Below are 15,723 nucleotides of genomic sequence, written 5' to 3' on the forward strand. Positions count from 1 at the left end.
AAAAGAACAACAACAGAAAAGAAATTGACACTAACTCTATTTATCAGAACCTGAATGCATGTAAGAGAGAACAGGATTGCTGCTGCAATGTTTTCAGAAAGACTGCTAAATTAGGATTATGCCATGGGAGAAGTAAGCCTTCTATAATCCTTATTTCTAAACTCCAGGGAGAGCTGCACAGAAACAAGGAGGGGCAGCAGAAAGAAAATAAGTGGAGGGAGGAGGGAAAGAGTGAAGTGATGCAACTAAGGACTAAGAGAAAAGAGCAGAAAGCTAATATTTAAAAGCCAGCCTGCAGAGGTGCTTAGCACTCTAAATGCAGAACCAAGTACTCCAGATTCTCATCAAAAGAATCACCTCCAACTCACATGGGAAAACTGCACAGCTTTTCCCCAAATATTTAAATTACTTCTTACACTTTTTGAAAACAAACTGCAACATGTTGTCTCACCTGAACCTGACCCAGAAGAATAATCATCATCATCAATTGGATAGACGCCTGATGCTTCTTCAACGGAGCTGTTGTCAAGGTATAAGTCTTTATCAGAGGTCAAATCTGTTCTCTGGAAAACAGGTAAGAGTGAATGGTTAAAAAGATAACAGTTCTCTAGTGCGGCAGTCTCTTAATCTTCACTCCTATTTCAAAAGTTAATGTTGGCACACTGAACAGTTTATAGTTTCAGTTTACGCAACACATTTGTCTAAGGTGTTAAAGAATTTTGTAAGAATTACAGCATTAAGAAAAAACCTAACTGCACAATGAAAACTAAAAAACCACCCAATCTGTAGGAAGAAAGGCCCTTTCAAATCACACTTCGTCTCATTAAATGCATGAATGAATAAATAGGATTTGCAATATACTCTGAAGAGCTTTTGTGACAAGAATGAAGCAAATCCCAAAACTGAAACCCTTCTGTCAAGATACCAGATATACAAGTCTAAGGACTGCCATCTGAAGTCAGTCATTCGATATCAAATAGGAAGCAATAGGAACACATATCAAAAAACCATCTTTGGCATACATCACACCAAACTCTTTGTAAGTTACAATGAGCAACTGGGACTATCGATTACAAATATTTAAAAGACAATGCTATTAATTAAGGATTATGGCATTTCCAGCTAGATCAGAAAGCACGCCTCCAAAATTATGCTCAGAAAAGATGCTACAGTTCCTAAATTGATGTACCTCTGCCCAAATTGAGCTGTAACTTCAACAAGCTAGAAAGTTTGCTTCTTGTGACCACCACTTTTTTGTACATCCAGAAGTATTCCCCCACTGAAGAGATATTCTGCTAAAATGAGCTGATAATAGAACAAGGTATCAGTAATTACCTTAGGCTGACTAAACACTTCAGGATTTAAAACACTAAAAACTACATTTCTCCATAGCAGCTTGCACTTTCTCCGCGGAGCATTAGTAACCTTATGGGAGCCATGCATCTTTGATACCTTCGTAATAAAAGTAGTAGGGGCAGATACTTTCATTCACCAGCATTTCTGTGAAGGCCTGTTTCCCACGACTTTTTTAACAAAAAAAAAGAAAAGAAAAGAAAAAGAGGAGTGTGCCAATTGTAAATGGAGTTTTAAGTCAAAGAGTACTACTATGCCAAAATGCATCTACTGAATTCAATATCATCTCCAGAACCTCCTGTTCCACTTCGAGTCCCAAGGTTTTCCATCTGTGATTACTTTTTACTACAAGACATTGATTGGCCATTTTAGTCTACAGAACGTTTGCTGTTGGCTTTCCTAAAGGGGCACCAAACTGCGGAGGGGGTAATGCTCCTACACAACAGACCCAAATCTGACTTTCTAAGATAATTTTTAGGACCTCTAGGGGGAAAAAAAAATTAAGAACATTTGCATTTGTGATATTTTTTTCTTTTAAGTAGAGTTTTGGTAACTGATTACTCTTCCATCCTTCTAGAGTTCCTGCAGCAGAAAAATCATTCTTCAGTTTGATTTAAAATATATATATATATATATATATATATATATATATATATATATATATATACACACACACACATATATACAGAAGTCTTGCTTTCAGCTGCTGCTTGTGGTTCACACGGTCTGCCTGAAACTGGCGGTAGTCCAAAGCAGCAATTCAAGATGATATCTGGCCGCCACCAAATGACTTAATTCCTTTGCAAGATGTCTCTAAAGGAAGCACTGAAGTGCCTTGGTAGGTGTATAGTTGGTATTGCAATTAAGACTCAGTGGAGACTGTTTCCTTGTAGGAAAACAAATCCCTTTCACAAGACAAATATCCTGCTATTGATCAGATTGCAACAATGGAACAGGCAGGTTCACCCCATTTTAATTTCAGCTACAATCACGACACAAAATAGTCCACTCCTCAATATCAGGAAGGAAAAAAATGAAACACACTTAAGAGGAAATGCAGGTGGCTGCCAATGAGTATACACAAAGCAAACAACCTTCGGAAGATATCAGAGGTAGCAAATATTACCAACTGCGAACTGGCAAAAATTTAAGATCTACCTGTAGAACTTACATAACAGAAATTGCCAGGAGCATTTGACAGGTTCATAGAACAGCAACAGCTGAGAAACAGTCCAAGTCAGCAAACAAACGTGAGAGGATGAAAATTGTTCTGTTTTCATACAAACTATCACAAATCTGTGGCCAGAATTTCTAGCACTGAAGATTAGTATTTTTCCAATATTAGTATATTTACCAATCAATTTATCCCCTAGGCCATTTCTCAGTTCTGCCTACATCAGAAGCCAACTTACTAGAATTCTAAAAAAAAAAAAAAAAAAAAAAAACACACACAAAACCCCACAAATCCTGCCCCTCACCCCTAAAACCCTAAATGTTTTGTTGCTTTTTCCAAACTCATACAATCAGAGAAGACTGAAGTGACTTCTGCTCATTCTTCCAAAGTTTCAATTTCTGTAAGACAGCTGAGCAGCTACCCAGCCCAAACCAAGCCTCAAGTGCCTAGTCAGCCAGGCTCCCCACCATCACATTCACTCCCTTTCTTTCAATGAATTATGGCTTTTCTGGCTGCCAAAAGCTTTTATTTCTAGCTATGCTGAAACGTTCTCAAGATTTAAACCAGGTGAAAACAGAGGAAACAAAAATGGAAGAAAAACCTGGTCATTTTCAGCAGCAAATTTAGCTTCTGTTGTATTTTCTTCTGGGGGTGCAAAGGATACAATGTAAACTACATTATTTAATATCTAGTATTGCAGATGACACAGCTACATCAGAACAAGAAAACTATTCCCTACAGAAAGTCTTAAAATTTAGTATAATGTTTAGTATATGGGGAACTATATGGTTCAGTGAACCCCAAATACATTCAGATTAGACATCCAGCTCTATTTGATGAATACGTCCTGCAGCTTCTCTGGACAGAGAAACTCTTCCTTCAGCCACTGTTTCCAGTGCAAACAATTCTTCTCTAGCAGAGCTTGGGCACAACATAAGCCCACTCTCAAACTGGAGACACAAAGAAGCATGCCTTGACTTAAAAACCCATAGACGTTTGCACAGACAAATGCATTGCACTTTTCCCAGATAGACTCCCTCTGGGAAAACCAGCTAGTAGATTTGGGATAGGAGCACCCACGATATACCCACAGCTTGTATCTCTTCTTCCGGTTGCTCAGAAGCACATAGATGCTTTAGTCCGCTTGAAATTATAATTCACTTGGGTTTAAAAAGAAAAAAAAAAAAATCCAACAGTTAACAAAAAGCGCACAGCCATTTAAAATAATTTTTCTAAGCTTAATCTTCACAGAATTAGAGCCAATTAATGAAAATAAAAGAATACCTTATGGTACTGAAGTGAGTATCAAGCACAGAAGCTGTGCTTTGCAATTTTATGCCATACAAGAATGCATTTGATTTAATATTTGCTCTAGCAATATTTTCTAGCTTGTCAGTTGGGAATCCATGGGGGCCCATGGATGACTTCCAAGGTATCCACAAAAGGTAAGTAGGAAAAACAAATCTACTGCCAACAAGCTTGTATAAAGGTCTGCACTACATTTTTAAAAAGTTCAGGAAGGAAAAAGAAGTTTGCAAACTCTAGCTCTATAAGTCTTTTTTTAGTTATTACAAAGGCCAAATATCTAATGGGCTATTTCCCTTGGTTAACAATTGAAGTGATGGTCCTCGTGTCACTTCTACGTAACAGCATTATTTTCAGATCTATTAAAATGGCAGGAACACCAGGCAAGGATGTCTCTATTATCAGCCCTTTAATCTGGCCCTGAAGCCATAAAAACTGCTCATTACCGCTTGACAGAGACTGCATTCTCGTCCATCATTACCCTACTTACGTTTTTTATTCCAAGAATATAATGCTGCAAAATCCTGTGACCTAAATTCTTCACATACTACACACCAATGATCACTGATTCCTGTCTGGTTATTGACTACACTGGCATAAATCTAAGTCTCACGGATATACTGTAGATGAGCACCTGCTAAGTACTAGCTAAAAGATATTCTCATATATATTGAATTTGAAAATCTCCAAGTCTTTATTTTATTCAAGCTTACATATTTCATGATTTGTGATTTAATAAAGTCAGATCATCCAGGACATATTTAATAAACTTAGTCTGACAAAATGAGAGGAAAAAAAACACCCTCGTCGTGACTCAGTCTCGTGAAAAGCATAAATCATTGATCAAAATTAGGACAGCAAAAAATTGAAAACAAGATTTTCAGACAATAGGAGGTCTGGGAAACGATGGAGCACTTCCTAAAAAAATAACAATTAAAAGAAAGTGTCCTGTAACAGCCATTCTGTTGTTACAGTCAGTCTTCCCATAATCTTTAATATCTTTCTCCTAAATCATTCCCAGATATTTATGCCATTTGGGTGTATCCAAGAAGGCCGATGTGAGGAGAAGTGGAGAAGAAAGAGCAGGAAGTAATATGTACCATGCATGTAACGACTGTTTGAAACTCAAATGGAATAGCGATGAGTAACTGACATATGGAAGGAAACATTTTATTACTTACAGATGCACTCAAATTTCAACTCTCTGCCTTTTTTGGTATATCTATGGGACACAGAATTTGAGGTTTGCAGCAGAGTTATTAAAAGGCGCATCGCTGCTCTTTTTCCCCAGCTGGAACTCTTTTATACGTAACTCATTTAGAATGCACAGAATCACAGACTAATATTTTAAAAGTGATGTTATATCACAAGTGTCTAAGCCAGAAGGCTCTAAAAACTTGCAAGCATTACAGCTGTTGATTAGTCAGGGGTCTTAACACATAAGAAAGAGAAAGGAAAACAGATTTTGTTCTTCTATTAACAGATACTGCTGTTCTGTTAGAGCTTGTATAAGAGCATGTTCAGCTGGTGATTTTGAGTTCATCAAAGTGGTATTTTGTTCACATAAACTACATTTTGGGAAAGCAAATCCTTGAGCATATTCATCTAGAGCTGAAGGGGCATTGCAGAGATTCCCACAGAAGGCTGGAAAAAGGCAGTTGTGTGAATGAAAACCTCTATTACTTTCAAGGCTTGCAGAAGGGATGATCTGCCACCAAATTAGAGCTAGGCCTAGCAGTCCTCAGTCACAGCACTGTAGATCCCAAAACCAAGAGACATTTGCCAAGTGCTAACATCATTCACAATTCCATAGCCTTCCCTCATCCTACTAGGAAAGCTATTTCCCTGGCGAGATTGTCTCCTTAGGAGTTCACTAACCTTGCCCACCTTCAAAGGACTGAGTCTCCTGACTTCATACAGAAAAATCCCCAAGTACATAGCTTGAAAAAAATCAGATTTACACCACAAAGCATTAGGTTTTGTCCAGGTAAATATGCTGCCCAGAGCGGGCACTCCATCTGAAGTTTCCCATAATGTTAACTGTTCCCGGAGAAGCTTCTGCTGGCCCCTCACAGAGCTTTTCAACCTCCTTCAGTTTGTGGATCCCTAAATTGTTTGCATATACCCTGAGACAAACACGTAATTTGGGAGGATTGCATGTTATGAGGTATTACTCTTAAAGGCAGGTTTTCCACTAGATTTTGCTTATAGATACCTTTCTTTCCTTTCATTCATAGGTACTATAACTGGGAACAGAAGAAAAGGGAAGGAAATAGGCAGTCCCTACTAATTTCTCTCAAGTTTGTGGTGGCCACTTTTAAGTGCTTGCAGGCTGAACTCTACCTGACAAAACCCACCTCTTTGCACCGGGCCAATCGCAATGGTGCCTTCAGCGGAAGCGGTGGTGGAAGGCACAGTGATAGACTCCAGTTGGATTTTTTTGAAAAAGATGTTAATAATTAGCAATGTAATTTAACTGCATCACTCTAAGGACTCCTTGTTTTTTTTAAACTTAGAGAACTACTATTGTCTGCACAACTGTGATGTTAGTGGAGCAGATAACAGCTACAGGAAAGCTACTCTATGTAATAGTCTGCATAACCGTAATCACAGCAAAAATAGTCTTCCCATGACAACAGGCACAAGATTGAATTTTGCTGGTCTTACAGCAACGGTTTCATACAGAAGCTAACATCTGCATTGCTCATTTCCCTTGAATCATCTCTGACATGGTTACTATTCCCTAGTTTTACCTCATAACTGCATAAAACCCTTTAAGCATTCTCCAGGGCTTATTGACTTGCAGTGCCAGTCCTACTACACAATGTGAAAAACAGTCTTGTGATGAGACTGCCAGTGTCCAATTTATTACAACCACTCCACTGCTTTCCCCATCATTCTTTTTGGCCAATTAAATGCCAAATTTTGATTTCGGTGACTAACTCTGAAGAGCTCATTTCAAAAGCTATCTCTAAAATCTTAGAGGATATTTGCTGCCCTTCCTCAGGTAGGAGTGAAACAATAAGTCACCTTTGTACGAGCATCCGTACTAAAACAGTAACTCCGGTATTTGCCCGTGGCAATGTGCACACTGCCCTGGTGCTGACAGCAGCGTGGCAGGCTAAAACCTTGTCTGGTGGAGCACAGTTACTATAATGTCTGGAGTACATGCCAGAAAGATTATTCACGCGCCTTGTAGCTCATGTAGAAGAACTTCCTGATGCTGCACAAAACTATAGCTTTAGGCCTCAAATCTCTCATGACAGATAAAGAAAGGATTTGTCCAGTTGTGGCTGCTGAGGAAAAGCGCAGAGCTCAAAATAAACACAAGTACTGAAGACTGCTTCTACCACAGCTAGCATACAACAATACAGGAGTCTACTGAAAGAGCTGATTTATAGAGATTGTCTAATGTCAAAGCCAAGAGTCAAAAATATGCTTGGGTTAAAGATGCACACGCTCTGTTATGCCAGACTAATTACCAAAACAGAGGCTTATTTAACAGCGATACAATTAATAAACACACTCTCACTGGTGTCAGACATTTCAGCAGCCTCATAGCTCACACTAAAGAAAATATACCACATGCTCAGTGCTTAGAGGGAAATAGTTAAAGTCAAAGAATTCCCTAAGGTAAGGGGGCAAGAACAAGCCACCACAAAGTGAGCCACTGTTCACTTATGGGTATACACTAGAGTAATTACTGTGCTGCAGTTGATAGATTTAAGTTCACACTCTAACATAAAGTCACAAAAACTTGTGTCTGCTTCCTAGCAGTCATCTGTGCCTTTAGAAATATTCCCTAATGTGTAATTACATGCTGTATAGTACACTACGTGATAGTAGAACTTAAAATAGTAACAGGAGAGCTTGTTCAAGCTTACTTAAAAGTGTTTTTCTTCCCATTATAACAGCTCATGGATCTGTATAGTGGGTTTTTGGCCTGCTTTCAGTTTCGGAGCCAAGACCTGTCCTGCCTTGAGGAGAAAGATAAAATAAAAAATGATCTAACGTTCTGACCTGTTTGAGAGAAACTTCAATGGAAAAAGCTACTGGTTTTCCACTTCATTTGAGTTTGATTTCCAGTTGCATCATTTAGCTGCTAGATGCCCGTAGAGATCAAATGTTTATGTAGTCCCTCGTCCAAAATCTACGTTGCCCAGGGAGGAAAGGCAGAGGCAAGCAAGCACTGCAGCAAGAGCAGGCAATTTTTTTTATACTTATGCACAAATACCAAAAATTTGATTGGTGGCAAAGAACAGATTCAAGAACTTGCTCCATTCTCCCCACCTGCCACAGATATTTAGGAGATGAATAATAAGAGAGCCTCATCAGTTACCAAACGTGCCTCCTAGTCCATCCAGCTAGGTTCCAGCCCACATGAAGTGGTATTAAAGAGCCACAGTCTTACTTAGCTAGTAAGTGGGTCTGCCCAAAAAGATGCTTTCATCTCCTACCCTGCAGAAGATACCTCCATCTTCACAGACACATTCAATTAAGCAGAGTTTTCTAGAACAGCAAACCCCAACTCAGTACACACTATGTTTTCATAGACTGTACTGTTGGTAGCTTGTATTTTATTTTCTTTCTATAGCAATGAGAGCTTCCTGCTGTTCTACAGCAGCTTATCCCAAAAGCCCATGCTCTGGAGGCGACCAAAACCAGTCTGTCCTTCCCAAGACCTGCAGGTGGGGAGCTGGTGGGCAGACATAGGTCTGGTCACCTTCCCCAGGTTACAAGCTAGAACCAGTCACCCTCCTCATCCAATGACCACATAAACCTACTCTGATGCAAAAAGGTTGCTTAGGAAGATACAGGGTTAAGGCAAATCTGATATTCAAACCCAAAAGAACGAGGCTGCTGAGCTGTTTACGTGAAGTGCTTGATTGCACGTTCTTCCACGTTCCCCGACTCTGCACTGATAAGCCTTTCTCTTTGTACATGTATCCTAGAATTCAGTACTACAGTCTAGTTGCCTCCTTCACCTTGAATATCCTCAAGGCTGCTTAACAGTCAAGATACAGTACACAGCAATTCTAGTTTTACACGTAAAAGTGAATGTTTAAAGTTTCGCTGGGAATCCCAAAATCAAAACATCCAAAGCCCTTGCAGCTTTCAGGCTAAGGCATCAATCAGTGCAAAGAACAGCTTATTCTTCAACTCTGCTTTTGATGTAGGCACAGTAAAACAGGTAAACTAATTTAGATGGGATACGGCTGAATCTGTTTCCAAAGCTCTACTCTAGACTGAAATATTAAAGGGCAATGTGCAGGCGAACCAGCATCAGAAGCCAACCAGCCAGACAGCCATATGCATCACAGATTGATTTACCTCAATTAGCATGGCAATTTTCTGCACATTTTTTGAAAAGCACCAATCAGCTTCACCAAAAATAGGATCAAAAATGCCATGCACGGCTCAAAATTGCTAATCAGTTTCTTAAGGACACATCAGTCCATGTGCAGACAGGTTAAATGCAAGGCACGTCTCTAATTGCCAACCATGAGCCTGACACTAACAAGAGAGGCAGGTAACTTTTGCTCTACAGGTCATAACTACACATACCTGCCTCGGTCAATGCTTTTAAATCTAACGTGCACTACCTTTTCCACGCACACCTCCCCTCTCCTTTTATGCTTTACTGACCCTTTTTTCTAATCAATCAGAAGAACTAACACATATTTTCCTCTCTCCTCTTGAGAGGAGTGATGAATGATTTAAGCTGCCAGGGTAACCTCTTTGGCATGCATGCCAATAACTCTCCACCTAATAGCCTTTCCTCTGCCTCACTGCCCTGGCCCACTGGTGATTACTACAATCCCTTGAAGTGGTCAGATTGCAGGGCAGCCCCCATGGAAACGTATTTGGAACTGTTCAAGCTCATACCAAAGAACGATGTTTTTAATACAGATTGTTCTTTTTAAAGCCTTACAAAAGCAGCTGTAATCAATCGTAGTGGGAGCACTGCAAACCTCCACTAGTTTCAAAAGCCCCATATTGATTTCTTTCCAGTTCATGACTTCAACAAAATAATCCCATGTGAGGAACCCAGAATCAAGTAACATGAAATCATTTAAATTAAGATATTTTTGCAATTAGTAATAACAATTTGCAATAAATCATCTCAATCAATTACATTTCTTCAGCATAAACAGGAACATTACATATGAAACTAATATATTAAAGAAACATGGCACACTCAATTAAATATTACTAGTCTCTGTTAAGGGTTTATATGGCAACTTAAGTTTGTCAAAGGTGGTGGGAAATCAGGCTTCCAGGTGAAGACTGAGCATTTCCAATACTTGAATGCAACACAGTGAAAAGAGAATCTGTTCTTCAACACACTTCAATACACAACATTTTGAACAAAGTCCATCTCTCTCTCAGTGGACACTTTGTTTGCCACCTGCAGTCAGCAGACTCTGGTGACCTCCCACTAAAGCTCCTAGCAGGTGAAAAATATCTGCTGGAAGATGAGTTCTGTCTGATCTTTCTAAAATTATGCTACTGCAGTAACATGCTGAAGGAACCCCCCCCCCCCAAACACATAGAACATACTTCAGAAGACAGTCATAACCTGCTCCAAATAAAGAGAAATCCTAGGTCCTCAAGAACAGACACAACTGTTGGTGATAATACATTCATATCCCAGGTTCCCTAGATTCTTACTCAAGGAAGGTAAAGCTTGTGTAAACTTTACGTATGCTTATATAAAAGCACCTTTGTGCTAGGACTCAGTTTTATTAGAATAGGTTACTCAGGCTGTCTCTTCAATATGCAATTCATTTCTTTCCCTTTAAGCAAATAGCTTAAAAACAAACAACAAAAAACAGGCAAATTAACATTTTTATACTGCTTTGGGGTACTGACACACTTCTGCTCAAAAACGGCACTAAGGACTTACAACGTTAATTGAGCTGGGGTTCAGTGCAAACTTTGCATTAACCAACAGAACATGTCATACATGCTGATTTTCTCCTAAAGTCCATGAGAATGATCGTGACCTCATTCGGTCAGGTAACTGCTTTGAACTTTTCTGCTGGTGAATGGAAGCACAGAGCTAGGTGATCAGTTGTTCTGTGGAAGAAAACAATACAAGAAGGTCCAAAACTGGCTTAAGTTAGGCTAAAATCTTTGCGGCCAAAAAGATAAATGGTATCACTGCTACTCTTTCCAGTGGTACTCTCTTCCCAGAGGGAGATACCAAGCATAGGAAGCATGGAGAGACTGGGTACATCCTTGTGAGATACTGCTTCAGATCCCCAAACAATAAGAAAATAAAGATGATCTTCCTGCTCTTACCAGGTGCCAGCGAATCTAACACCCACTCATCCTGCTGGTCTCCGAGATTAAATTGTTGGATTCTAGACTCTGACCCCATCTTACCTATCTGAATTTCTGCTACAAAGGCCTGGTGTTCATATTCCCTTTGATACATGCAAAGATAAAAAATGAGTTTACTTCAGACGGGATAAAACATCACTCTAACATCCATAAAAGCAGCCGAGTGAAATCAAAGATACAGCAACTTGTACAAGCCCTATGGCTTAAGGCACAGTCTTCTGTCTGGTATGTTGCCCTTCAGGCATGACTCCCCTCCTGCAAACAGGGAGAAGGAAACAGTCTGTCGCTGATGCAAGCCTGCCTGACACCTCCTCAGCTGAAGAGGACAGACAGTGAGGCTAACACACCCGGCCTGGCCTTGGAAGAGACATGACATTCTGGAGCACCAGCCAGCCAGCCAGCCAGTGCTGGCTAAGAAAGGGATTTCTTGCCTCCCACTCCCTGTCCTCCACCTCCTTGGTCACCTTGCCTCCTGAGGCTTGCAGGGCAGCAGCAGACTGGGACAAGGAACCAACATCACATTTTCCTCCAAAGCCAAATACAGCTCGGGGTTATATTCGGAAATTAAAGAGATGTACTGAGCAGAATTGCTAATAGAGAAGTTGAACTATATTGATAAAGAGTTTCTCCAGTTTCCGGCTGACCCCTTATCAACCACCAAACAAGAGAAAAAAAATCAGGCAGCACCTCAGGGAAGTTACTGTGGTGGCACCTTACGTAAGACACTTCCGGACGTGGTAACAATGAACATGTACTCATATTCCTAGGAAGAATGATTTATTACACGTCTGCTCTTAAAAATATAGATAAATCGAAAGCATCAAACTAAGACAGTAGAGTGTAAGGTATATTCAAATAAAAGTTATTCCATGAGCAGTGGAACGGCTGACACCTAATTTCCTACCAAGGTTCCTCTCACCACAGCAACCTCAGCTCCCCTATGCCCATTTCCCCTATGCTATTCCCTCCTCGTGAGCTTGCACACGGAGGCATCAGGACATGACCAACAAATTCTAAAGATGAATATATAGGAATTTCTCAAAGTAAAAGTACTGACTATAATTACATAGAGGGACCACCCTTCAAATAATTTGTCACAAATTTTTGTTTTAAAGCACTAGCTTTCTTGCCCGTGCTTTAATTAAAGGATTAGTGAACTAATAACAAAATTCTTCCCAGTTACCAGGACTGCCTACCATTAAGGAACACTTGCTCAGAAAAGCTTATTCATATCGATTATCTTCATCTGATGTTTTTAAAATAATGTTGCTTAAAATTAGAATAAAAAGAGTCACGTTCAGTCTTTGAAATAATAAAAGGCAGGGATAAGTTATGCTGCATTTGATAAATTGATTTTCCTTTATTTAAAGGAAAGCAAGCCAGGTAAGTTGTTTGACAGCTTTTTTGACAGTCATAGATCTGACTAAAGAGTAAAATACAATAAATATTCTTAATTGCATTAAATATCTGTTAAAAGATTAAAAACAACTCTCTCCTCTAGCATTCATATTTTAAATCCGAGTTCTACTGAAGGAAGCAAAGATCTCAATAGTTCTACAGCCAAACCCTGAATCCTCATAAAAGTGTCTCATCACTATCAATATAGGGTTAGCAGCACTCTGCAATCCATGCTACCTGATCAATGGTCTGAAGCTTTTAAAAATCCATATGCCTACAAAACCTCCTGATCCTGTTACACATTGAGGATTGCACAGCATTATTGACCTGGGCAGCCTCTTTATCCTTAGTAAGTTATTTTAAGCAACTTTCTGCCAGCAAGGAAGTCTTTGTTAGACTTTGTCCGCATTATTGCTGTGCTGCACTGTAAGCAATGCTATAAAATGGGGAGGCATTAAGCAGAAACCAGAAAGGGGTCTGTCAAGGTGCATTTTTTTTCCTTTCCTTATACGCTTCTAGTATCCTGCAGATCATTGTGCTTCTCTTCGGAATCTGGCTAAAGGCCTGTGTAGGGCCCAATTTTCTATGCATAGGCAATTGGAACGCACAATAGAAGAAACAGACCAAACCCATGCATCTTCTTGGCCTCGCTAGTTAATCTGCGGACTCTTTTGACTTTTGGGCTATTTTTTTAATGTATACATTGTAGAAAAGCAGAAGAAATAGCTAGTAAATGTAGTGACCCACCCAGTGAAAAAACATCACCTGGCTTGGGAAGTGAGGAAGGGAAGAGGAAAAAGAAAGGTAGATTTCTTGTACTTCAAACTCAAAAAACAAACATTACCCTTTATTCTTAAATCCCCTATCAGATAAAGGTCTCCCATTTGAGGAACGTATTTCTGTGGAAAAGCAAACCTCAACCCGATACACGTCAGCACGTGTCAAAAAGCACTCTCATGACCTTCTGCAGGCTCGTGCCTAGAGGCAAACACCCCTAGGGGATACCAAGTGCTAGCACAGTATTCTTCCTGAAGTTGTAACCTATCAACAGGCATAGCTGAGGCACGGGCTAGGAGTCCAGGCTGCTATCTAGTCTAGGCACGTGCCTTAAGAACTTCCATCTCTCTCCTCCCATCCCAAATTAGCAAGATACATCCATGCTGCTTCTGCCTTCCTACCTGTCAAAACTATTTACATGGTGTTTCTGTTTGGGGAAGCAACTCTGGGCTCTAGATCGGGATCACAGTGCAATTAAGCGAATATTCTTCCTACGTGTCTGTCCACCAACCCCGTGCTGGAGGTTACATCCCACAGCTGAGACCACTGAGCAGGACGGACATGCACCCACTGCACCGCGGCTGCAGCTCGCACGCAGCCATACCAAATGTAAATGGAAACCAATAGCACTTCAGTGTGGCATAATCATGGAAACTACAATGGCTGAGGAGCACTTCCTGCTCAGCGACAACAACGTCCTCCAGCAAACATAGGAGTGGGGAAACGGCTGCAGAAAGGACAGCTGCAGTAATTCTACCTATTAGTCAGAGCGCTGTCTACAAAAACCCACCCTTTTACTTAGGGGTTTCACATCTCGAAAGCTTGCGTGGCCAGTGACCCATGCTACTTGCTGTCATCAGACCTGTGTAAGACCTAGCTTGTTTTTAATCAAAGGGCATATTTAAAGATGTAGTCAGTTGACAGCCTACACAGGCCCAGAGGGCTTTAGATTTGATACCAACTCCTGTATCAGACCTGATGACTAGACTCTCAGCTGCAGGCCAAGACATACAGAGGAAGCTGCACAGGGAGAAGACAAACAGAAAGATTTAAACTGGGTTAAACTGTGTCCACAAAAATCTCTGCTAGTGATGTCTTCTTTCAGGATTTTAGTTTAACTTCCATATTTCCTCACTGAATTTGTATCTTGCTGAGTGAATGGAAGGAACAAACAAACATCATCTAACTCGGTAAAGTTTGATAAAGTACCAGAAGCACCCCTTTTCAGTAACATTTTCAGGAAGTAACTAATTCAGCACTGGCATCTTTCTGCTTCTTAACATAGTTAAGTGTTGGCAAAAACAGTGGACATAATGGATAAGTAACCTGTCAGTCTTGGGTTACTTTAGATACAGCATGAATGTATTCCAATTACCTGCACCTTCTTTTCTTTCTGACAGTCCTGCTTCAAAAACACAGCGTACAACCTGCTCCTAATATCTGTCAAACAAGCGGGCAAGTTCTGTTAAGGATTCATTGTAGGTATGTTCAAAGCAATTGTACTTTACAAGGCTATCCCTAGGTTAATAACATAAATTTAATTCAAAACACTGGTTTCTCTCTGCTGACAACCAAAAGGCTGCTACACTCATGGCATTAGAAAGCTTCTTGGTTCCTGTTGCTGTTTGCTCCAGTAAAAGGGTCACTTAACACTTGGAAATTGAGCCAACAATAAGGGGTTTCATGAGCCTAAGTGTTAAGGATATCAGCTACTTAATAGACCTGCCCTCATGCAAACCTGTTCTCTCCTCTTCTGAAAGGTTAGAAAAACCTGAGGATAAACAGTACAAAAATAAAGACTGGTTGGAGAGACTGTCCAGTAAGATATTCAGATCTGACAGAACAAGTCAACACAGAATGGCTTTGCGTAGACACAATACTACCAGCACACCTGCATGTGTATATCTGGGAGAATAAAACAGCCTAGGTACTGTGTTTCAAATGAAAGCAATGCAATACACCATATTTTAACATATACATCCAGCATCTCTACATAGATAGAAAAATGCACCTATTTACTTTCCTCTACATTTTCTAGTAAAATTATGTTATTTTCCATTATACAATAATACTATATTTAAGTGTCTCAAATTAGACACTTAATTTCATCAAGAATAAACTTCCTTACAGAGCAAGAAATTTTCAGATCAGGTTTTGATATGCTGATAAACATATATCAGCAAGCTAGATCAAAATCTTGTTGAGAAATACCACAACTGTGCAAATAATAAAAATTGAGTTTTGTTTTTAAACAGTATTTTGGGGAAGTCAACTGCAACGAGGCAATTGTAATAAGTTACATCATGGCAAGTAGCATTTGTTTATTCATATTGAACAGATATAGGAGGTTAGAAAGATACTTTCATATG

At 39.8% G+C, this 15,723-nt stretch overlaps 1 protein-coding gene across 1 annotated transcript in view; it reads right to left on the reverse strand.

Annotated features, from left to right (window-relative positions):
- The window catches only part of SDC2 (syndecan 2), a 63,918-nt gene that overhangs the window by 11,454 nt on the left and 36,741 nt on the right, over window positions 1-15,723 (reverse strand). Inside the window, exon 2 of the mRNA XM_068932977.1 lies at window positions 452-563. Within this exon, the coding sequence (XP_068789078.1) occupies window positions 452-563 (112 nt within the window). The remainder of the gene's footprint in view (window positions 1-451; window positions 564-15,723) is intronic.

The sequence above is a fragment of the Struthio camelus genome, chromosome 2 (assembly GCF_040807025.1).
Source record: "Struthio camelus isolate bStrCam1 chromosome 2, bStrCam1.hap1, whole genome shotgun sequence".
NCBI classification, from domain to species: domain Eukaryota; kingdom Metazoa; phylum Chordata; class Aves; order Struthioniformes; family Struthionidae; genus Struthio; species Struthio camelus.